This window comes from Mauremys mutica, chromosome 3 (assembly GCF_020497125.1).
Source record: "Mauremys mutica isolate MM-2020 ecotype Southern chromosome 3, ASM2049712v1, whole genome shotgun sequence".
Classification (NCBI taxonomy): Eukaryota; Metazoa; Chordata; order Testudines; family Geoemydidae; genus Mauremys; species Mauremys mutica.
In genome coordinates, this window is record NC_059074.1 from 123140012 (window position 1) to 123163825 (window position 23814).

The window sequence follows — 23814 nt, forward strand, 5'->3', positions numbered from 1 at the left end:
ACCTAAATAAGTAGCCTGATAATTTTTTTAGAGGTGGTGACCACTCCAGAGGGAATTTTGGGTGCTTATCCCCTCTGAACAACCAGATCACTTAAGGTGTGTACTTAGTTGCCTAATTGTGTGCACTAAATTTAACATTTTTGTCTGTATCCATGCCCTATTGGTAGAGGAGAAAACCACTTAGGTAGGTTTGTGGTATACCTTCAGCTTTCTATTCTTATTGCTTCCTAGAGGTCCCGAGTCTGTCTTCACTTACCTCAGTGACCGCAACCAGTATCTGGGGAACAGGTTTTCTTTTGTCCTAAACCTTTGACAGATTGCCCCTTTCTGCCTCTCCCACAAAGCAGATTCTAGTTGTCTTTCAGAAGTAATCATAGTGAATTTCCTACAAAATTTTGAGATAAATATTTTTAAATTATCAGAAAGTTGATTTAATGTGATAAGTAGATTTGATTTAATTTGAGAAGTTGAAGAACCTAGATAGAAATCTTTGATTTACATGAGAACTAAGTCAAGAATAAAAATGTGCACATCTTTAAAGATCCTATGAACATTCACTAGGCTGCATGCAGTATAGTTGTAGCCATGTCGGTCCCAGGATGTTAGAGATACAAGGTGAGTGAGGTAATATCTTTTATTGGATCCACTTCTGTTGGTGAGAGAGAGAAGCTTTTGAGCTACACAGAGCTCTTCTTCAGGTCTGGGGAATTTACTCCCAACATCACAACAAAATGCAAGGTGGAACAGATGGTTTAGCCTAAGTAGTTATCTTACCTACCTTGTCTCTCCATTCTCCAAGCTGTCAGTCTGTTCTTATCTTTTTTTTCCATGATGTACTTCATCTCTTTAACATTGACATGTCAGCCTGTCACTAGCCACCGACTTCTTAGAGGTCCTTCTTAATTAAGCTGTTTGATTATTTTAAAATAAGGTGTGAAATAGAATTTCTGCATTATCCATGGAAACATGTTGCAGTCAGAAAGATACAAGATTGTTCTGGTGCAGTAGTATGGGTGTGTTTGGTTTGTGTGTGTGGTCTGTGTTTTGGTTGCATGCCACAGTGAGGCTAGAAATTATTATGTACAGTTTTTTCAATTAAATCTTCCCATCTCTTGATTCACTGTTTTATTTTTTTCATTTTCCTTTTGTGTACCACATGGTCTTTTTAATGCTGAATATATGTGTGAGAAGAGATATCTTGGTCAAAATAAAGCTTGCTTGCCTGTAAATTTTCCCATCTCCATTGAAAGTCATTTTTATGTTGACTTTGTAAGGTGGAGCAAATGCACGTCTCTTCTGTCAATCCAAACACTTAGGGATAGTTCATTCTGTCAGCAGATAGTACAGTTGGACATTTTTTGTGTGGTGTCATGCCTGTGTGTATGGGGTTTGCTGGATCACAGAGCTCATCTGTTTGTCTTCAGCATGTGCATCCAGTGGTTTAAGTGGCATGACACATGAATGACACTACCAAACCTAGACAAGGTAATGTTATGGTGAGCTCTGAATATCAAGGGCCAATATGGTGGATTTTTTTCTCGATATTTAACTTTATGAAAAACATAGAAAATTACATCCAAAAAGACTATATCAAAAGAGCATTATTATGGTTGCAAAGTTAAGCACCCAAAAAATAGTAAATGTCAGAATTAAGGTTGCCTGTGGATCTTGAATTTGCTTTCCTTGTACATATGCATTATGATATACTTTTTAATTTCATGAACACACACTATTTTTTCCAAAAGACCCCTGCCTCTCACAGTGCACAGGATGGAGTGTGGTCTGGGAATGAATCAGGACTGTGTAGTGAATGAAGTTATATAGGACCCCCTCCATCACTTGTTGTGGAATGTGTGAAGTGAATGAGGCAGAAGACTGCAGGAAGAGAGATGAGTCTGATTGTTAAGGCAGTTGAATGTTGCTCTGGAGAACTGGATTCTTCCCATATGATGCTGCACAAGCGATGTAGACCAAAATTTCAGCTGGCCAGTGTTCCTCATTTTTTTTGAGACCCTGGGATCTGATTTGCAGAGTGCTAAGCACTCATCTACAAAGGAGATGAATGGGAGCTCTTCCCTGAACATATAAAGTGCGATATAATGCTAAATACTGTGAAAAGTCAGGCCCTAGCCTTCTCAAATTGGACAGACAAAATTAGATGACAACTGACAATTTTGGCATTAATCTATTTTAGAATTTTATACTGCTGCCCATCACGGTATCTGAGCCAGTTCCACATAAAATCCGATAACAATGCAGAAGTCCTTAGTGAACTTCATGGAATCTTTGGCATGTCTCAATTTTAGGGGTCAAAACTTGGCTTGGAGTCTGTTTTTGTTTGGGGGAGGGAGGTTGGTAGGTATTTATGAATAGAATGGGGACATTGTGTTCAGAGCAGTGCTTAAGAAGGAAGAACTTTCTCAAAGAGTAAAGTTCTACATTGTTTCCTAAATATGTTCACACATGGGGGCAGCCCTGCACCCAGGTGAGCTCCTCGTGCTCCAAAACAAAGGCAGAACAGCCCAGCTCCTCTTTCAGATCCATCTTACCACCAGTGGTCTGAGTGTTTGTGTTCCCTGTGAACAAAACTACTTGATTCTACCTACTGGTACTCAGATTTAGTACTTTGACATTCTTTTTATTTTCATTCTGTATTTCATTTTCAAATTTAGTTCTCAGTTTGATTTTTCTAGTCTGGTGGTTCTGTGGACCCCGCCAGGAACTGAGGGATTTTGTCTGTCAGTAACCCTCATTCCCCCTATTTCAAATATTTGGGTGAGGGCCATGTTAGAGACAAGTACTTCATTTGTCACAGCTTCAAGACCAAGCTGAGGCAGATGAGAGAGGAGAGTTTCCCATGTATTCTGATGCAGGCTGCTTTTAGACTGGCATCAGAGCCCCCTTGACCATCCAAGGCAAGCTTTTAAAAGTCTCCTTCCTGGAGTGCTCCCTGAGCTGTGGATACAGAGAGAGGCCGCAGGAGATTCCTGTCTTTGGGAGGGTAGTCTTTGATGCACAAGACATCAGAGCAGATCTGGCCTCAGAAACAAAGCAGAAGTTGGCATCAGGCTCTTCGAAGTCCAGAGTGTGGGACTCTTCCATAGAAGGTTGTTCCAGTACCAATGGTAGAGAGCATCCTTTGGCTCATCGCTCTGGTATTGGCTCATTCAGAGTAGGGATGTGAAACATTAAATGGTTAACTGGTAAGCATTAATCTTACCGTTAACCAACCCTAACCGTTAACCCCTAGCCCCAGGCTGGCTGGATCAGCTCCAGCCACACCAAATGACCCTAGCCCCAGCTCTGCCCCTAGGCCGGCCAGCTGGCTGGAGCAGCCCCGGCCCCTCTTCTTTAAATCAGTTGACCAGTTACACAACATAATCTGAATTGTTTAACAGTTAACTTTTTTAAACTAGATTTACATCCCTAATTCAGAGACCCCCTGATCTGTTGACTTCGGCGCCTTCTCAGGGACTATTGAGACTAGCTGCTTCTTCAGTGGCAGCAGAGCAATCATTCCTGATTGCTACAGGACAGCAGCCCATGTCTACGCTGACTATGCCGGAGGGTCTATGCTATGGCCAGTGATTGTTATGCCTGTTTACCACCATCACTGTTACTTCAGGGCAAAGGCCCCAGATCGTGGGCACAGAAAATCCTTTTCTAGGGTCACCAGCTTTGGGCTTAATGCTATTTTTCTATCTTCTCTTGGTTTGGTTCAGAACCTGGACCCTGCACCTTGTGTGTTATCAGCAGCTAAGAAGCCATCCATGCTTCCTCCAGTGCTGCATCTCTGACATAGATCAAGATCTCGGTTGCTGAGGACCCCTTCCTGGTACCGTGCCACCCTGGTTCTTGGATTACTTTGATTCCTTGTCAGACTCAAAGTAGTGTCTCAGGTATATCTGTAATGAGAGTCTAAGCTTCCTCTTGATTCCACTCTCACCAGTGTTGTTTTGAGAAGAGTTCAGCCAGAGTGTTCAATGCTTGGGACAGACATACCTGGGGCCTGGTACCATATGTCCCCGTCAGTGGCCTATTGGATGCCATGGGGGGATGCCCCCAGCATCCAGATCTACATTGCCAATATTTCATATGAGTATATCCTCCAGGAGGGAACCTTCTCCTGCTGGTAGCAAGAGGCATGTGCTGGTTGGTGCTGATCAGCTTTTGGACTCTCAGGTTACAGGACTTATCTCAGCCTTCTCTGGAGCCACAGCCAGTTCACCTGATGAGGCTCTAATACTGGAGATATCTCCAGTACCGGATGACTGTAAGGTATATCCTCAGGAAAATGGCAGCTTTTTGGGGCATTCAAGTGGGCGAGCTAGTGGAAGAGAATACTGAGAAGCTCACTGAAGTTTTCCACCCCACAGTGGCAGGAAAGATGGTCCAGCCTATAAATAAAGTCATTATGCAGCTGGCCAAAATATTCTAGCAAATCCCTTATTCTGTTTCAGCTGTAGCCAAATGAGCAGAAAGGAAATACTGGGTTCTGTCTTTCGTGTTTGAACTACTCTGTTTACATCCTGCACCTGGCTCATTAGTTATGTAGGCGGTGAATGAGAGAAGATGTCAGGGCTAGGTAATGGCTATCCGCAAAGACAGATTCCAAAACTGTGACCATTTTATTCAAATGAGTTATTCTATGATGAGTTCATAATTCCTTATTGCTAATCACCATGTTCTGTTATGGAGATATGACTGTCTAATTGGGAAGAGACCAGTTTTACTTGAGTGTCACTGGGGGATGCCTCATCTTTCAGTCAGCTCTTCAGGCTTCTTTAGACATGGTGGATTTTGCATGGGCAGTGACTATGTACCATTCCTCCCGGTTGCAGTCATTGAGGATTCCTGTGAAGGTGCAACAGACAATTGAGGACCTCCCCTTTAAGGTATCTTGCTTTCATCTAAAACAGGTGAGACTTTGCGTACTTTGAAGGACTCGAGAGAAATTCTGAAGTATTTGAACCTCTATATGCAGGTGATGAAAGGGACAAAATATAATCCTCAGTAACATCCTAGACAGCAGTATTATGTCTTCCATGAGGCTGATAATCTAAGAGGAGGCAAAGGTCACAGAAGGGAACGCCAATGGCTTCTTCTTCCTTGGTTTCTTCATTTAGATGTCTTCAGGACTCAAAGCAGCTGATTTGACTCTTATGTCAAAGACCACATGATACCTCACCAGGATCTATCTCACTGGCCATTCCCTGCTTTTCTGGGACAGGTTATCCCATTTTCTACATATGTGGTAGTCCATCACCTTGCACAAATGGGTACTAAGCCTGGTGGAATTGGGATATATCCTGTACTTCCTTTCTGTTTCCCTTCTTCTTCTACCCAGGCCATCTCCAGGGACCCCTCTCATGAATCTGTACTAAAACAAAAAATCCAAACCTTACGTTCTTTGGAAGCCGTAGAGGAGGTGACCCTTCTACATCAGGGCAAGGGTGTGGATTCCCATTATTTTCTAATACCCAAGACCAAAGGGGGACTCAGTCCCATCGTAGACTTTTGGAGCCTGAATAAATAAAGAAGATAAGGTGCAGGATGGTATTCATGGCTACAATTCTCTCTTCCTTAGATTTGGGAGACTGGTATGTTGCCATTGACTTACAGGATGCTTGCTTCCATGTGGGTATCGATCCTGGCCACAGGAAGTTCCTGAGTCCAACTTCTGCGAGAACATTCCTGCCATTTCCCAGGTGTCCTTCAAGGATCATCATCAGATTCTTAGGTCAAGTAGATGCATGTACATACGTTACCGCTTAGGGCTCTGCAGGCTTGGCTCAAGTCGTTCTGTCGTCCTCAGTTTCACTTCCTAGACAAGTTGGTATGCATCTTGGACAGGATGTTGGCTCATTCACCATTCCAAGACAGTATGTGTAGAAGTTCCCTTCTCTCCCCCTCTCTCTTCCATCACTTTGATAATGGATACCTTGGCCACAGGGTGGGGAGCACATCTGAGTGACCTGTTATCTGAGGGGTTGTGGACTGCGTATGATTCCAGGTTACACACACTCATATTTGAGTTGTGCACAGTATTCCATGCCTGTGAGCACTTCCTGCCGCATATTCATTCAGGGCAAGACTGTGTAGGTACTCATTGGCAATGTCACAGCAAACAAACAAGGACGTACCAGGTCACAAGAAGGTGAGTAACCTTTTTTTCTTCTGTGTTCTTACCATAGACTCAGGAATGTCCTATTGAGGATATAGAGAGACAGCAGGACCACCATTACATGTATAATCCAGTGTCAGGAGCAAGGATATAATTAAGGAAAGCGAACTGTTGATAATATGGGCAGAGAAACACAGAGGCATCCCATAAATAGTTTTCATAGCCTGAACACACACTGTAATATACAATCCAAAACACAATCTCTCTCACACTTCCCCAACACACAATTTATTTGTCTTTCCCTCTCCCCACACATTCCCTATTACACACACACTTCTCTCCCCCATCCAGCTGTCCCCCATACACTTCAGTTGAAAAGCAGCTGGCTATTTAGTAGGATGCCCATGGAATGGTGAGATTGAGAAACCTGCATCATGTGATGCTTTACCTGCCCCATGAGGCATTGCAAACCCTTCCCAAAGCACCCTGTGGCCAGTTGCACAGTGAGATGGCTACTCAAAGTGCACTGCTTGTTACTAGATTTGCCCATTACTTTGGAGTATGCTCATTTATTTGGGTTACTCTTCTGGGGAAGGGGATTCTGTAATTCTATCAATGTACTGCTTGCGTCACTTGTGTTTTCATATGGAGCTCTACTTCTCCCTGCTGCAAATCCCTTCCCAATGGCGCTATCCTGCAGGACCTAGATTCCCCACACCCACCCAAACATACATTAACAGAGCAAGTCTGAGTGGACCGGGTCAATCAGCACTGTCAAGCTGACCCCTTATATGTCTCTGGACTCACTGGGCTGGATGAAGCAGCACTTTCACACTGACTCTCCTTGTATGCCCTGGGCTCAGTGGACTGGGTCAAGCAGCTCTTTCAAGCTGTTACCCTTATGCGTCCCATATTCAGCGCGTCCCTATCCTCACTCTCACAACACAATTGTACTGGCAGTAACATACTTGATGAGCAAACCCCACAGTATTCTGGGTGCTGCAGGGATCTTTAGCTTAGGTAAAAGAAGCGTTGCTGCAAAGTAAATGGGGGAAGCTAAAAATACAAAAGAGTAAAGTTCAGCAAGAGAGAGAGAAGCAACCCAACTTAACCATAAGTTATTTATTGAATAATAGTGATAACTACACAAGGAGAGCTAAACCAACATAACATAAATTATTAAAGGTTAATACCTAAGATAGAAAGGAAAACAGAGAGAGAGAAGGGGGTGGGGAATCTCACCCACTCCATGAGGCTTGAACTGGTCAGGGTTCCCAGGTGATGCTGGTAGCTCAGGGTCCTGAGGGCTGGAGACAGGCAGAGTCCCCATCACGATCAGTCAGGAGAAGATGGAATTCCATAAGAATGGCCGTACCGGGTCAGACCAAAGGTCCATCTAGCCCAGTATCTGTCTACTGACAGTGGCCAATGCCAGGTGCCCCAGAGGGAGTGAACCTAACAGGCAATGATCAAGTGATCTCTCTCCTGCCATCCATCTCCATCCTCTGACGAACAGAGGCTAGGGACACCATTCTTTACCCATCCTGGCTAATAGCCATTTATGGACTTAACTGGATAAATTCATGGTGGCTCTCTTTTAAACACTGTTATAGTCCTAGCCTTCACAACCTCCTCAGGTAAGGAGTTCCACAAGTTGACTCTGTGCTGCGTGAAGAAGAACTTCCTTTTATTTGTTTTAAACCTGCTGCCTATTAATTTCATTTGGTGACCCCTAGTTCTTGTATTATGGGAATAAGTAAATCACTTTTCCTTATCCACTTTCTCAACATCACTCATGATTTTATATACCTCTATCATATCCCCCCTTAGTCTCCTCTTTTCCAAGCTAAAGAGTCCTAGCCTCTTTAATCTTTCCTCATATGGGACCCTCTCCAAACCCCTAATCATTTTAGTTGCCCTTTTCTGAACCTTTTCTAGTGCTAGAATCTTTTTTTGAGGTGAGGAGACCACATCTGTACACAGTATTCGAGATGTGGGCGTACCATGGATTTATATAAGGGCAATAATATATTCTCAGTCTTATTCTCTATCCCCTTTTTAATGATTCCTAACATCTTGTTTCCTTTTTTGACCGCCTCTTCACATTGCGTGGACATCTTCAGAGAACTATCCACGATGACGCCAAGATCTCTTTCCTGACTCGTTGTAGCTAAATTAGCCTTCATCGTATTGTATGTATAGTTGGGGTTATTTTTTCCAATGTGCATTACTTTACATTTATCCACATTACAATTCATTTGCCATTTTGTTGCCCAGTCACTTCGTTTTGTGAGATCTTTTTGAAGTTCTTCACGATCTGCTTTGGTCTTAACTATCTTGAGTAGTTTAGTATCATCTGCAAACTTTGTCACCTCACTGTTTACCCCTTTCTCCAGATCATTTATGAATAAATTGAATAGGATTGGTCCTAGGACTGACCCTTGGGGAACACCACTAGTTACCCCTCTCCATTCTGAGAATTTACCATTAATTCCTACCTCTTGTTCCCTGTCTTTTAACCAGTTCTCAATCCATGAAAGGACCTTCCCTTTTATCCCATGACAGCTTAATTTACATAAGAACCTTTGGTGAGGGACCTTGTCAAAGTCTTTCTGGAAATCTAAGTACAGTATGTCCACTGGATCCCCCTTTTCCACATGTTTGTTGACCCCTTCAAAGAACTCTAATAGATTAGTAAGACACGATTTCCCTTTACAGAAACCATGTTGACTATTGCTCAACAGTTTGTTTTTCTATGTGTCTGACAATTTTATTCTTAACTATTGTTTCGACTAATTTGCCCAGTACCGACGTTAGACTTACCAGTCTGTAATTGCCGGGATCACCTCTAGAGCCCTTTTTAAATATTGGCGTTACATTAGCTAACTTCCAGTCATTGGGTACCGAAGCCGATTTAAAGGACAGGTTACAAACCTTAGTTAATAGTTCTGGAACTTCACATTTGAGTTCTTTCAGAACTCTTGGGTGAATGCCATCAGCTCCCGGTGACTTGTTAAACTCAACATTATCAGTTAATTCCAAAACCTCCTTTAGTGACACTTCAATCTGTGACAGTTGCTCAGATTTGTCACCTACAAAAGCCGGCTCAGGTTTGGGAATCTCCATAACATCCTCAGCCGTGAAGACTGAAGCAAAGAATCCATTTAGTTTCTCCGCAATGACTTTATCGTCTTTAAGCGCTCATTTTGTATTTTGATCGTTAAGGGGCCCCACTGGTTGTTTAGCAGGCTTCCTGCTTCTGATGTACTTAAAAAACATTTTATTACCTTTGGAGTTTTTGGCTAGCTGTTCTTCAAACTTCTCTTTGGCTTTTCTTATTACACTCTTGCACTTAAGTTGGCAGTGTTTATGCTCCTTTCTATTTGCCTCACTAGGATTTGACTTCCACTTTCTAAAGGAAGTCTTTTTATCTCTCACTGCTTCTTTTACATGGTTGTTAAGCCACGGTGGCTCTTTTTTAGTTCTTTTACTGTGTCTCTTAATTTGGGGTATACATTGAAGTTGGGCCTCTATTATGGTGTCTTTAAAAAGCGCCCATGCAGCTTGCAGGGATTTCATTTTAGTCACTGTACCTTTTAACTTTTGTTTAACTAACCCCCTCATTTTTGTATAGTTCCCCCTTTTGAAATTAAATGCCACGGTGTTGGGCTGTTGAGATCTTCTTTCCACCACAGGGATGTTGAATGCTATTGTATTATGGTCACTATTTCCAAGCGGTCCTGCTATAGTTTACCTCTTGGACCAGCTCCAGAGCTCAACTCAGGATTAAATCTAGAGTTGCCTCTCCCCTTGTGAGTTCCCGTACCAGCTGCTCCATGAAGCAGTCATTTAAAGTATCGAGAAATTTTATCTCTGCATTTCGTCCTGAAGTGAAATGTTCCCAGTCAATATGGGGATAATTGAAATCCCCCACTATTATTGGGTTCTTAATTTTGATAGCCTCTCTAATTTCCCTTAGCATTTCATCATAACTATCACTGTCCTGGTCAGGTGGTCGATAATAGATCTCTGTTGTTTTTTTATTAGAGCATGACATTTCTATCCATAGAGATTCTATGGAACGTGGATTCACTTAAGATTTTTACTTCATTTGAATCTACATTTTCTTTCACATATAGTGTCACTCCTCCCCCTGCACGACCTGTTCTGTCCTTCCAATATATTTTGTACCCCGGAATGATTGTGTCCCATTGATTGCTCTCAGTCCACCAGGTTTTTGTTATGCCTATTATATCAAGTGGAACTGATGCCTAGTTTGGATCTAAGCATCAGAACCCTGACTAGAGGGTGAGTAGATATTTTTGTAGAAAAAATACAATTGTTCAAGGGAGAAGAATAGATTTGTTTATATGTAAGCTGATGACTCGAGGGTTTTCTTTAGACTAGACAATAGGAGCTGATCACTCTTGGCTATGGGTGGTGTTTTTTTCCAGGGAGCTCACAATGCAACTAGGCTGCTTCACTATTTGGATATCAATTAAGGATTCATTACTAGAATTGGTCTGATAATTGCTGAGCTGGGTGTGTGCAGAGATTCCCTGCTTTTTCTGGAGAACAGATTCCCATGATGCAGTGCTTCCATGCTTTTTCTAGTCCTACAATTCAGTGTGGTTCTCTGTTCTCCATTCTGTATGCAAATTGAGATGTCTTCCTATCTCGTCTTTCATGTAGATGAGGCTAGGGGAGTTGTCTCTGCTCTCCATTCTGTATGCTAATGGAAATGTCTTAATCTTGTCACCCTTGTCAGGAGGGGTCTTGGTGTGTCTCCCAATACCCTTCACTGCTCTCTGCAAGTTTTTTTTCCCTCTGATGGGTTTTGGTTTAAGCAGAGGCTGGGGGGAGCGGGAGTGTCTTTCATGAGTCAGGCTGGATGGTGCACCCTGGTTCCCCAAGAACACAGAGATGTCTGGTATCAGCTCTCTGTCAATGCAAAAGCTGCTAATGTGGATGTGCTCTGCCAACACAAGTAGCATAGTGTGGACGTGTAACACTGGTTTGTTTAAAGTGCTTTAATTAAAGCAGCGTAACTTCTGTCAACAAAACTTAGGCCATGGCTACACTTGCAAATTTGCAGCGCTGCAGCAGGGTGTGAAAACACACCCTCTCCAGCGCTGCAAATTGCGGCGCTGCAAAGCGCCAGTGTGGTCAAAGCCCCGGCGCTGGGAGCGTGGCTCCCAGCGCTGTACATTATTCCCCACAGGGAGGTGGAGTATGGACAGCGCTGGGAGAGCTCTCTCCCAGCACTGGCGCTTTGACTACACTTAGCGCTTCAAAGCGCTGCCGTGGTAGCGCTTTGAAGCGCTAAGTGTAGCCATAGCCTTAGTAGTGTAGACAAGGCCTTAGAGTGGAACATCAACACTTGAATACTTAGAGTGAACTTGTCCCATCTGGAGTGTATTGTATTCGGAGCCTTTGTTCCCTGATTCACTGGTCTCTCTCTCTCTCATATTTTTTTAAAGCTGGGGAAAAACATTCTGTGTATTTGTGAGAACATCAAATTGGAGCCTCCTTTAAGAAGGCTACCTTAGTTAATTACCCTACAAGTTCTCTAGTTCTTAAAGTTCCCAGGCATCTAATTCAAGAAACATTGATATGACACACATCTCCAATTTTATATGTACATCTCTACATCGATATAACGCTGTCCTCAGGAGCCAAAAATCTTACCGCGTTATAGGTGAAACTGTGTTATATCGAACTTGCTTTGATCCACCGGAGTGTGCAGCCCAACCCCTGCGGAGCACTGCTTTACCGCGTTATATCCGAATTCATGTTATATCAGGTTGCGTTATATCAAGGTAGAGGTGTATTTTATTAACTGTACCTAGCTGTAAACTAAAATAAAGCTATACAAACATTGCCAAAAAAAATTCCAAATAACTAGGTTAAAATAAAATAGATTAAAATACAATAATTTCACAGCAGTAAACAATTTTTATGCAACATCTAAAAATTGATTGTTTATAAGTTGACTTCTAAAATATAAAAAATATGGGAGCCAATTCAGTATTCAAACAGTTCGGTCAAACAAGGAACATGCAGGGGAGAAAAATTTCCAGTTGAGTTCGCTAAGACTTACTTATAAACCGAAAGAAACCACCTTGTTCATCTTTCATTAATACGTGTTTTGGTTCTCTCCCTCCTCTGACTTGGTGGCTGGCTACAGATATTTCCATACACTTTATAAGAAGGACTTTGATAATCCAATTTATGTTTAACAAACCGAAAATTTGAGTGTTCATGTGCAAACTCCTGTAATGCAAAGCATGGAAGTGTAACGTTTATGAATAAGCAGTTTAAGTCATAGCTGCTGTTGAGCAATTTAGGAGCAGTCCTTTGGGGGTTTACAGGTGTTCAGTTGTATACTTAAGGGGATCATATGAACTCTTTAATCTTAAAACATTTCAAACGTTTATAGAATATTGCTTGCCATAGAAAGTTATCTTCTCAGCTTCTTCTAATGTTTGTTAGCTAGCCAGTCTCCTGGTTGCTACAGGCTTTTTTGTCTTAGTTGTTGGCTCATGGTGAGGTGATGGAACCCAGCAACAACGGTCAGTTGACAGGGAAGGAAGCATGGGCCTTTCTTGAAGTCAAATGGCTTTGGAGATCTGATGGTGTAGGCAAGGACAAGGGCATCAAGTCATCTTCTGTCACTACATCTAAGAGGTTATGGCCATGCTTCCAACTTTCCCTGTAACTTATTTTTGGAGTACTTTGAGTTGTAAAAAGGCATTCTCCCGGAGTGGCTAGGCCAAGCAAAAGTGTATCATATGAAAACTAAGGGTTCTGAGCTTAGGAACAAGCAATAATATAGGTCACAATTACAGGATGGGGGTGCTATATCCTGGAAAACAGTCTCCCTGAAAGATTTAGGGATCATGACAGATAACCAAATGAACGTAAATTCCAATGTGATGCTGCAGCTAAGAAAGCTGACATAATCTTTTGATGTTTAAATGGAAATATTGAGTAGGAATAGGGAGAGAAAGTATTAAAATATATGTAGCATTGGAGAGACCATTACTGGAATGTATCTGCTTCTGGTGTTCAGACTTCGTAATGGACTTTGAAAAATAGGAAAGCATTCAGAATAGAGTAACAAGAATAACTACTGTCTGGTAAGCCTGCCTTACAGAGAAAGACTTAAGAAACTGTATCTATTTAGTTTTATCGGAGAGAAGTTTAAAAGATCACTTGATCACTGTCTATAAATACCTCATTGAGGATAAGATTTCTGATTTTAGAGGGTTCTCCAATTTAGCATAACAAGATCTAGTGGCTCGTATTTGAAGCTAGACACATTCAAATTTGAAAGAAGGATTAAAATCTTTGAGAGCATGATTAACCACTGGAGCAGCTTAAGGAGATTGGTGAATTCTCCATCACTGGAAGTGTTCTAATCAAATTGGATGTCTTTCTTTAAAATAAATAAATAAAAATAAAGTGTAATTCAGCCAAAAGTTATAGTCCTGATACAGGACTATGGTGAAAATAGGTGAAAATGCTAAGTCCAACTAGATGATCATCATAGTTTCATCTGATCTTAATCTAGGAAATTTTCAAAAGATATGCCTAGCCAAATGCTGGTTGCTTTTATATATTTATTTTTTGCTAATGAGATTCTTTTAGAAATAGCAGAATGCATATTTTATACTCTTCAGTGCTTTCTGTGTGTATTCATGTGTGGTTTATACTTTTATTTAAAAGTATAGTATCACATAATTTTAGACTTACCATTTGTAAATTAGTTTTACAAGCCTAGTGTCAGTAGCAATGTTTTATGAGGCTTTGAAACATTCTCCAGTAGTGTTTGAAAGCTAAGCACTGCATTATGTCAGTGAATGATAGACTTCAAAACTGACCAGTCTGGTTTTGATGTCCACATCGAATAAAATGCAGAAAGCAGACAAAAAGCATAATTGGTGAAAAGGAAACTGGATTTGAAAAATGTTTTAATAATCTTAGCTGATGTTTGTAAGATATATAAAGAAACTTTAAAATGACTTGTCTAAAGACAGTGCTTTTAATAGAAGATGTAATATGTATACGTTTGGTATGGTTTTCATCTTTTGATAAGTTTTTTGTTGGGAATATAAGTGATACATTTCAGAAAACATACTGGGATAACTATTAGAAGTCTTAAGTTATTGAATGACTAAAGCGAATATACAAATAGTTGTTAAAATGGGAAAAGCAGAGTTTTATGTGGGAAAATGGTCAGTATGACATAAGATTTTGGTTGAACTGGTATTTTGTAGACTGACATCTTCAACATAAAGTGATCTCCATGTGGTTTCTTCAGTTGGTCTCCCAATTTCCTCTCAAGTACTACAGACAAGAAAGGAAGCTGAATTTGTAATGAATAGGAATGGCATAACATGTAACTTCAGATGAAATTGATTCATCTGTCTTTCTTGAATGTGGGTTGTCCTAGATGAATGCATATTTCACTTTGTAAGTTGTTTAGTAATATTGTACGTCTCAATTTCAGTCAAATACATGATTTCATATAACTGATTTTTATCTGCAGATACTTGACTAATACTTATTTTTAATACTTATTTTAATATTTATTTTTTACTATATAATTGTTAATTTCTTCCTAAACTTTTCTTAGCTTGGAGTTAAGGTTGTGCATTTGAATAAGATTTTGAGGTGTGCGTTGTGGTTTTTCATATGTAATGAGTGAAAATCCCTCTTAATTATCAACAAAAGCGTAAGTAGTCTTGATATGTAGTAGAGACGATGTGTGGAAGAGAGCAGCCCTGTTCGAACCAATGTTGAGTCATCATAATAAGGTTGGTCACTGCAGTAGAGCTTCTCTGCTATAGACTTTTTGCACATCAGTATATATGGAGGCTGTGAAGGGAGATGGAATTGTGTGGAATATAGTGGAGAGGAAGCCTTTCCTCCGTGTTGAAAGTATTCCAATTTTAAGCATGTTAAGCTTGAGATTGGAAAAATATTCCTTCTTTTCTTTGAGTGTATGTCGCTGTCACCAGAAGACATCCTCAGCCCTGAGCATGTATGAAACCCCTGCCTTCCCTGGTGGTCTTAACCACCCCTATAGATTTTCCCACCACGCTTGGATATGTGCTACAATTTGCCACATGGATTCCTATCTAGTCTTGTAAGGCTCCTTAGCGAGAGGCTTCACTTTGTGGTGATCCTTAGGAAGTTGCTTCCCCAGTGGAGCTGGAGATTTTGCTTCTTGGGCAAATTACTCTCATTTCTGGCATGAACAGTAGTTGGGGAGCAGATAGGGTAAGAGGGCTGTTGAGTTAGTATACACTGGAGGACCAGAGCTGGGAATCAAGATGGGTGGCAGCATCAGGGCTGCAGCTTCACAGAATATAAATTTTCCACTGAGATCCAATATTATTTTGATCTTCAAGTTGGCAAAATACCAGTTAAGGTGAGCAAGCCAAATAATTTTCTGCATTTTTTTTTATATATCTGTACCCCTCCCCAGAATTGCCCTGAATTTAGTTTTTAAATTGTCTGAAAGCTTGGTGTTAAATTGTAGGCTTCACAAATCTGATGTTGTAGAAGCCTGGAAAAAATAGCTCTGGGGAAATTTTAAAGAGATGTGATCTTAAATTTCTTTCAATTCTAATGGACAAAAAATCTTTAGAATGTAAAATGTACCTAGAAACTGAAGTTTGGCCGCCTCCTTGAAATACTCCAGCTTTGAGACTAACTTCTGTAAATTGTTATGTTTAAAAGATTTACACACAACTTAGTGGAAAATCCAGTACATCTTTTCATGATCAGAGCTGAAGATGTGCATCACTACAAGAGGTGTACATCAGGAGTGATGCTCCTAATATTCTATTCTCAAATACTTTCTGGAGGATTCTTCCTTTATGTCATGAAAGTGTGCCCTGGAACTTGCTTTAGTGGCAGAGGTTTTCAGTCTGGCATGTACCCTTTGCACCATCATAGTTAATGAGTCTGATTTTTATGGACTCCTCAGGCTCAAATCTTGTCTGTATTAAATCAATGGTACAAATATTTAGCATTCTGAACAGTGTGTGTTGTGTGGTTGGGTCCTGTGGAACATGTTTCACAATGTAGCTGCACCAGTTGACTGTCTGTTCCAACAGAACAGTTGTACTGCATCCAGCAGTTAGGGTGACCAGATGTCCTGATATTTACCTTTGCGCCGCATCCCGACTGATGTACGATCAGGACGCCATTTGTCTTGATGTTTTGGGGTTGCTTGCCAGGCATCTGGTTGGCGCAGGGCTGGCAGGCTCCCTACTTGGCTTCGCGGAGCTCCCTGGAAGTGGCGACAGCTCCCTCTGGGTCCTAGGTGCAAGGACGGCTGGGAGTCTCTGCGTGCTGCCCCCGCCATGAGTGCCTGCTCTGCAGCTCCTATTGGCTGGACCCAGGGAGAGATGTCGCCACTTCCGGGGAGCTGTCTCAGGTAAGGATTAACAGTTTTAAGTGTATTCCTTACTAAAGATGTCTCTTCTTAAGAGACCAGATGGTTTGTAGAAAGAGAACTTTCAGTATATGGTCTAGTAGTTGTGGTGTGCTGTTGTAGCAAATCTCTTCAGGACTCCTTGACTTTCAAAGATGTTTTCTCATTTAAAAAAGTAATTTTTTAAAATAAATTACTTGTTAATAGAAGGAAAGATGTTCTGTTAACACAGTGAACTGGAATTTAGGATATCTTGGTTCAGTTCCAAGCTATGGCACAGGATTCCTATGTCAATGCTTTACAGTCAGTCTTTCTGCCTCAGTTTCCTATATGTAAAATGAGACAACGCTTCCCTACTACAGTAGGGTAGGGTGGCTAAATTAATGTATGTGAAGCATACAAGTATTATGGTGTTGTGTTCGTATAAATAAGTACAGCCTCTATGAAAGAAAACAAGTAATTTGCTGATCTTCAGATTTGGAAACCTATCAAGGTATTCACAATCCCTTGCTTAATTTATACAGTTGTGTAACTACCAACTTTTTGTCTTGGAAATCAATCAGTCTCAAAGACTTAAAAGTAGATTCGTCTAGTGCACCTGCCTTTGTGTCCCAATACTAACTTTGGGGTTCACGATCACTTTTTTTCATATTTTTAAAGTGTTTTTCTCCCCTTCAGTGGGTAAAATACTTGAACAAACAGGGAAAACTTGACCATACAGTAAGTGGTATCAAAAACACAAAGCAAAGGAACTGGAATAAGAATGAGGGTTGTTTCCCTGCTCTAATCTATTTCAGTTATAGGAATCTTAAGGGTTACTAGTAATGATGATAGGTAAATATTTTGAGACAGAAGTGATTTTTTTTTTAATTGAGTGTTTCTAAAGGTAACTTGCACAGTTTTTTCTAAAAAATTGCACGTGTTCCCTCTTTTTATATTGGTTTTATACAGTATTTTTGAAAGGTTAAAATTCATCATACTCTTTGATCTAGCTTCTGGGCCTAGTGCTTCTTGATGAAATTGTAATATGAATATGTTTCGGTATTTGGTAGTACAACTCTTAACTAAAATGACCCTTAGATGTCATCACTTTCAGATTTAAATGCAAATCTCTTTTGTTTGGCTTAGCTTTGCCACAATACATTTTTCACTCATACATAGACACACAGTGGCCCTCAACCACTCTCTCAAACCAAGTAGTAGTACTAATACCCCTTTCCTTAAACCTTGTAAACTAATCAAGTTAATTTTCCTACAGGCTGGGAAGGACAAAAGGGATTTTTTTCTATTTTTGAATACTTAAGAGATTCTCAGATACCACTATATGAGCACCTGGATAAACCAGAAAGAGCAAGCTTCTCTCTTCTAGAAATGTTCCAGGATCAATGTACCATTTCCCCAAAGAGAGGGGGAAATAAGTTTGTATAATTTTCACAAGTGTTTTTCAACCCTAGCTTTTTGAGACAAAATGGCTTTATATTAGCTTAGAACATTGCACTTTTCAGAATTTAACTAGAAATTAAACTGTTCTGAGTAAACATTCAGTTTCTTAAAGTTTGGTTTTATTTCCTGCTATTGTGGAAGTTAGTTGCAATGAAGTAGAGCTGGAATAAAAGAAAATCGTATTTTTGTTTCCTGAAAATTCCTTTTAATTCTCCCTGCTCATACTTTTGTTTTTTTCTTTTCCTTGATTTCCCTAGGAGTAATTACATTTCATGCCCTCACTTTCTATTTTTGTTAATACAAGTGTATAGAAGCAGTACTAGGGACTTTTTTTAAAGCATTTTTCTAAGGGATTCCTGTACTAAATTTTTTCTGTCATGTTGTAATAAACTTTTTTTCAGGATAACTACAATTTTTAATGGGCAGTTAAGACAACCACTTAATTTTTTTGCTACTAAGAGTCAGATCTTCTAAGACTCATTTTAGCGGCATCTGTTTGAAGAACACTGATGCTTTAGCATTATACTTCTTATGCAAGGGTATATGATCAGTGTTTTTAATGGATTATTGAGGCACCAGAAATAACTCTATAGTTAAGGTTGCAGCTGTCCTCTTACAACCCCTACTTTTACCACCATTCTATAACTTTGGCTTGAATTTCCATTTTAGTCTAAAAATTGGCAGCTTGCTCTTAGAGACCAGAAATGAAATTTTTTGCTATATTTCAGGGAAAATTATCAAGAAGTTGGTTTTTTGGTTACCGCCAGTACATATATGCAAAATTCTTTTTTTTTTTTTCCTTCAAAGAAAGGTTAGTGAACAGTGAAAATACAGAGTTTGGGTGCCTTTAGTCAACCATGTCATGTTTCTTCCTTTGTCTCCCATTATCATGTTTTGATTGAAGGTAGCCTGCAAAGGATATTTAAAATTGGGCTTGTACTCTTTCTTGTTGCTTTATGTATAAAGAGGGCCTGAAAGTGATTTTAAATATTTATTTTCTGCTTGCTTTTTACCTTAGAAATATCAGAAATATTCTCACTGGTTTTTCTAGAGGACTTACAGCATGTTTCAGAAGATGCATAATGTTAGCTCAATCGAACGCATGGGGATATTGGAACTTTAACACCACATCCTTTCTCCAAATTGTTAATTAGACATTGAAGTGAAATACGTTAAGAAAACAAAATTTCAACAGTGTAACAGTCTCTTTCCCTTTCAATTGCTCAGTTTTCCCTCTTGGTTCTTGTGATGTTGTCTCGTAATTAGTTCTCCGTTCATCATGGTGTCTTCCGGACTAGACAGGACCTGAATCTTGAGTGTAAATAAGCAGAAAAAATCACCTTAACCAAACCTTCACGCCTCTTTTAAACATCCTAAAGAAGCAAAGTAGGGCACAAGCCCAATGTTTTTTTTCCTTTGCAGGTCTCCTTTAAGAGCAGAGGCAACCTTGATCCAGCAGTTTTGGAGGTAGAGGCAAGTAATTTTTTTACTTTTTTTGGTCAAAATTTCAATAATTTTGGGGGGGGGGGACGTATAACTTAAAGAAGGCCTAGTTTAAAAGCCTCAAACATTGTGTACACTTAGGCCTGGTTCACACTGGGGGGCAGTGTCGAGGTAAGATACGCAACTTCAGCTACGGGAATACTGTAGCTGAAGTCGAAGTATCTTATCCCGACTTACCTCCCGTCCTCACCGCTTGTGATCGACGTCCGCGGCTCCCCCGTCGACTCCGCTACCGCCACTCGCTCTGGTGGAGTTTCGGAGTCGACGGGAGCGCGTTCGGGGATCGATATATCGCGTCTAGATGAGACGCGATATATCGATCCCTGCAAAATCGATCGCTACCCGCCGATTCGGCAGGTAGTCTGGACGTACCCTGAGTATGAAGATTATATCTTTAGCTTTATTTAAGCTTTTCTTGCTTACTATGTATGTCTATGTGAGCACATAAACTAGTGAAACGTGTTGTAGATAATCTTTTTAACCCTATTGGATGTTATAGCCCATATAAGTATTTTAAAAAAAAGTTTCTAGATCTTTTCCTTGTGGCAAAGAGTCCTGTGGCACCTTATAGACTAACAGACGTATTGGAGCATGAGCTTTCGTGGGTGAATACCCACTTCGTCGGGTCTGTTAGTCTATAAGGTGCCACAGGACTCTTTGCTGCTTTTACAGATCCAGACTAACACGGCTACCCCTCTGATACTTTTCCTTGTGGGACCATCTTCAAAATATAAATCAATAAATGGAAATGTTTTATTGGGTTGATTTCCTCCTAAAATCAGTTTTTTATGCTCCATACCTCCAGCTGCTGTAGCTTCTATCTCAAGACATGCAGCCGACGAAGTGGGTATTCACCCACGAAAGCTTATGCTTCAAAACGTCTGTTAGTCTATAAGGTGCCACAAGACTCTTTGCTGCTTCTATCTCAAGTTTCTGCTTCTTAGATTTTGATTTGTTAGTTGAAAATACACACTTCTGTAAGTAGAATTGCCTTTCCCCTTCAACTCCAACCTTCCTCTCAAGACTGCAGTGGCAATTCCTGCATTGCTGTATAGAGAAACTCAACAGTTCCTCCTGTCCCCAAGCAATGGTTAATCCCCTGGGAGGTGACATTTCTGTGGCTGGGGTTGGATGTCTCCTGCAGGCATTCTTGGGCCCTGATAAAGAGGGAGCTCTTGTGTCCTCTTTTTGCCACCCACAAAAGAGTTTGGGGACGCAGTTCTCTGTCTCAGTACCTCAGTCTAAACACTGAGCCTTTGGCTGCTGCCATGGAGTAATCTTGGGCAAAATGGAGTAGTTGCTGATGTACTACTAACTACTTCAATTAGGTTGGCATGGCTTACATGGGTCAATTTGTGCATGTCTCTTTAGATGTGTTTCCTGTAATCTGTTTCCATGTATAATAATCCTTTTGAGATTTCATATCCGTTGTAATAAAGGCTTTCTGTGTCCACCAGGAACGAACTAGTGTTTGCACTGTTTTTAATTTTCTTGTTCAAAGATGCACATGTATACATGAGACTTTTCATTTTCCAATAACTAGAATTTCTTAACCTTAAACCTAGATGGACATTAATTGACATCTGTAGGGCAAAGAGGTGAAGTATTTACATCTGAGTTTTTAGTTTCTTGAATTATTAGCATGCTAGAGACATGATGGAGAAAATAGTGAAAACTGTGAATTTTTATGTTTTGGCTCTGGTTCCTATTTCAGTGATTACTTCAGTTTTTGACAGATACAGTAGAATTCTCAGGTCATAACAGTACAATGTAAAGATGAAAATAAAATGGTTAACATTTAAAGTAAACATTAATCTTTGCAAAATACTGTGCAACATAAAGAATACTAATGAAAAATGACACACTAAACTTTTTAGCTCTCATCTTGGTGTTTTGTGAATGGAAGAATAAGTTTATGCTGGATAATAGGTAACTTTTTTCTGTCTCTATATAATATAAAGCTCAGTTGTGCCAGTTAGGCACAGCCCAGTGTTAAGGAGGAAAGTTTTGGGGAAACTCTGCCTCAAAATTCCACCTGCATGCCAGGAAGATAGTGTGTTCACTCCTATGCTTCTTTGTGGCATTCAGCTTAACCACCCCCATCAGAGCAGGAAGGAAGCTATCCCTATGCTCGTCTACTGAATTGACTGCAGTTGTGCTTGGGCCTAATGCAGGCTGCAAAATGGAGGGACAAAGGTTCTAGTTAGCCCACTGTCCCCTAATTATCTGTGTAGGGGCCAAGCACAGTCTGGTTCACAGAAAGCGATTTCATATTTTGTTGTATAATAGTTGCATTAATCTTTTAATAAAATAGAAAAAAATCTGAATTAAGCATGTATAGAGTATAAATGAGGGCATACTCCCAATACCTTTCTCCCCACTTCACTGCCTTTGCTCAAGTAGTGCTGTGTCCACCAACATTTAAGTGTAGTAACCTCACTGTGAAATTTTGACTGACTTCACCTAAAGCCAGAATGGATTCCTGAGTCACTTTCAGTAGACATTTTTACAAAACCTAGTAGTTTTACAAGATTCTGAAAGAGTAGAACTAGTGAAAATGTTCTTACAAATCTCTGCAAGTTTCTGCCAATAAAGGAGTACAGGAATACATGAGTTATTTAGAAATGTATTGCATTAATGTTTTTGTCCTTCTAGGAATCCCTGCTGATTTGCTCCCCTCTTCCATGTAGTTTTCCCATCCCTGCTTTGTCTGAATGTTGTGTCAGAATTCCTTCTAGCAAATACAGTTGATTCATGATTCCCTCCAGTATTAGTCAGTGGTGCTTCTTCAGAGGTCAGGGAGGGTTGACTTGAAGATACCACAGAAAGAAGTACCACCTCATCTAGGACCCAAGTTGTTTCTCATGTGGCAGCATATTGTTGTGCTAATAGACTGAAAAGCTCAACCTCTTTAGACTCATTTAATTACCTGTTCTAGATTTGGTTTTCCAGATGCAGAGACCATGTACTAAGTTTGTGATTAAATACATTTTACTCGTTGGTGTTATGGTGAATGTAATTTAATGCCAGATTGGCTGTTTAGGAGTAAAAGATTAATTTTTTTTATTAACGCTCAACAAAATGTCATTTTGAGAATTTTAGGTATGTGGCCTTTACCCCCTCACATCAGTTTATATTAACTAGTCTAAAGGATAAGTGTGCCATTTTGTCTTGGTAGCTTTGGAAGAATAATTATGTCTCATAAGCAACAGCTGTAGAGCTACTAACTGCAATTGATCTTGCAGGAAGCATGTTTAAATAGAATTTTACTTGATAGTACCATGTTAATGTACACTTGACTTAAAAGCAATTCTTAAGTTGAATTTCCCCCTGTTGATTATTGACTTAAATTCATATAATACCATGAGGGTTGTATGAAGCTTACTAAGATCCCATTATTGACAGTACCCAAAACTGCAATAATTGGGTACTCTGGGACCTAGACACAATACTAGTCATTTCTAACCCTAAAACACAGTGACTTGAAAATAAACAAAATGTTCAAAAGGGATTTCACACTATCTGTTTTTATACTGTAGTGTTTGGGTGGTATATGGGACCTGTAAAGAATAACCATTGAAATTAAAAATATAATGGATTTTACACCCTTATTCATGGGAAAGACTGTAATCTTATGTATCTTTTTAAAAAATATGGTACTGGCTAAGAGATGCAGTCATAGCTTGGCTGTAAATTTAGTGGCAAATAGAAAATCTATGATGAAGTTAATACAGTATTTCAAGCATTGGAGAATCAGAAAGAGACTGATTTCACGGTCTAAAAATGTAAAATTATTTTAAAACCCTACAGTACTCCATTTCAGTGTTAGTTTGGCTACTATACTAATTGAGGGTCCAATCCTGCTCCCATTAAAGTCAATTACAAAACACCCTTTAAAATAAATAGCACAGGATTGGGCCCTAAATTTCTAGCTAGCCAGGAATGTCAGAATATATTTCCAAACAAAAAAACTGTTAAAATGGAGTTAGGGTTTGAGAGTATATATCATTAGCTTAAAGGTATAAAAATCACAGGGATGTTGTCATTATCTGAAAACCTGGAAATTCAGGGTTAAGTTTTATTCTTAAAAAATTCAAACATATCCAGATAAGAAATGCACAGTCTAGGCACCTAGGCTACCTCAGTTTGGTCCTGTAGTAATGATTAGCATGCGATAATCATATAATTAGGATTAATGCAGTTTAGTGTTTTTGGTCCCAGATTAGATTAAAGATCCATTTCATTTGTTTCATATGTATTTTCCCCTCATGATGACATTCCAGAGTTGCTTGAGAGT

The 23814-nt window shown here is 40.0% G+C and overlaps 1 protein-coding gene across 10 annotated transcripts in view; it reads left to right on the top strand.

Annotated features, from left to right (window-relative positions):
• QKI (QKI, KH domain containing RNA binding) overlaps window positions 1–23814 on the top strand; it is a 321931-nt gene that overhangs the window by 171781 nt on the left and 126336 nt on the right. For 6 of the 10 annotated variants that reach the window (XM_045009085.1, XM_045009083.1, XM_045009081.1 and 3 more), the window contains exon 4: window positions 19437–19487. The exons of the other annotated variants lie outside the window; for them this stretch is intronic. In XM_045009085.1, coding sequence (XP_044865020.1) covers window positions 19437–19487 — 51 coding nt within the window. The remainder of the gene's footprint in view (window positions 1–19436; window positions 19488–23814) is intronic. 10 annotated transcript variants of the gene reach the window in all.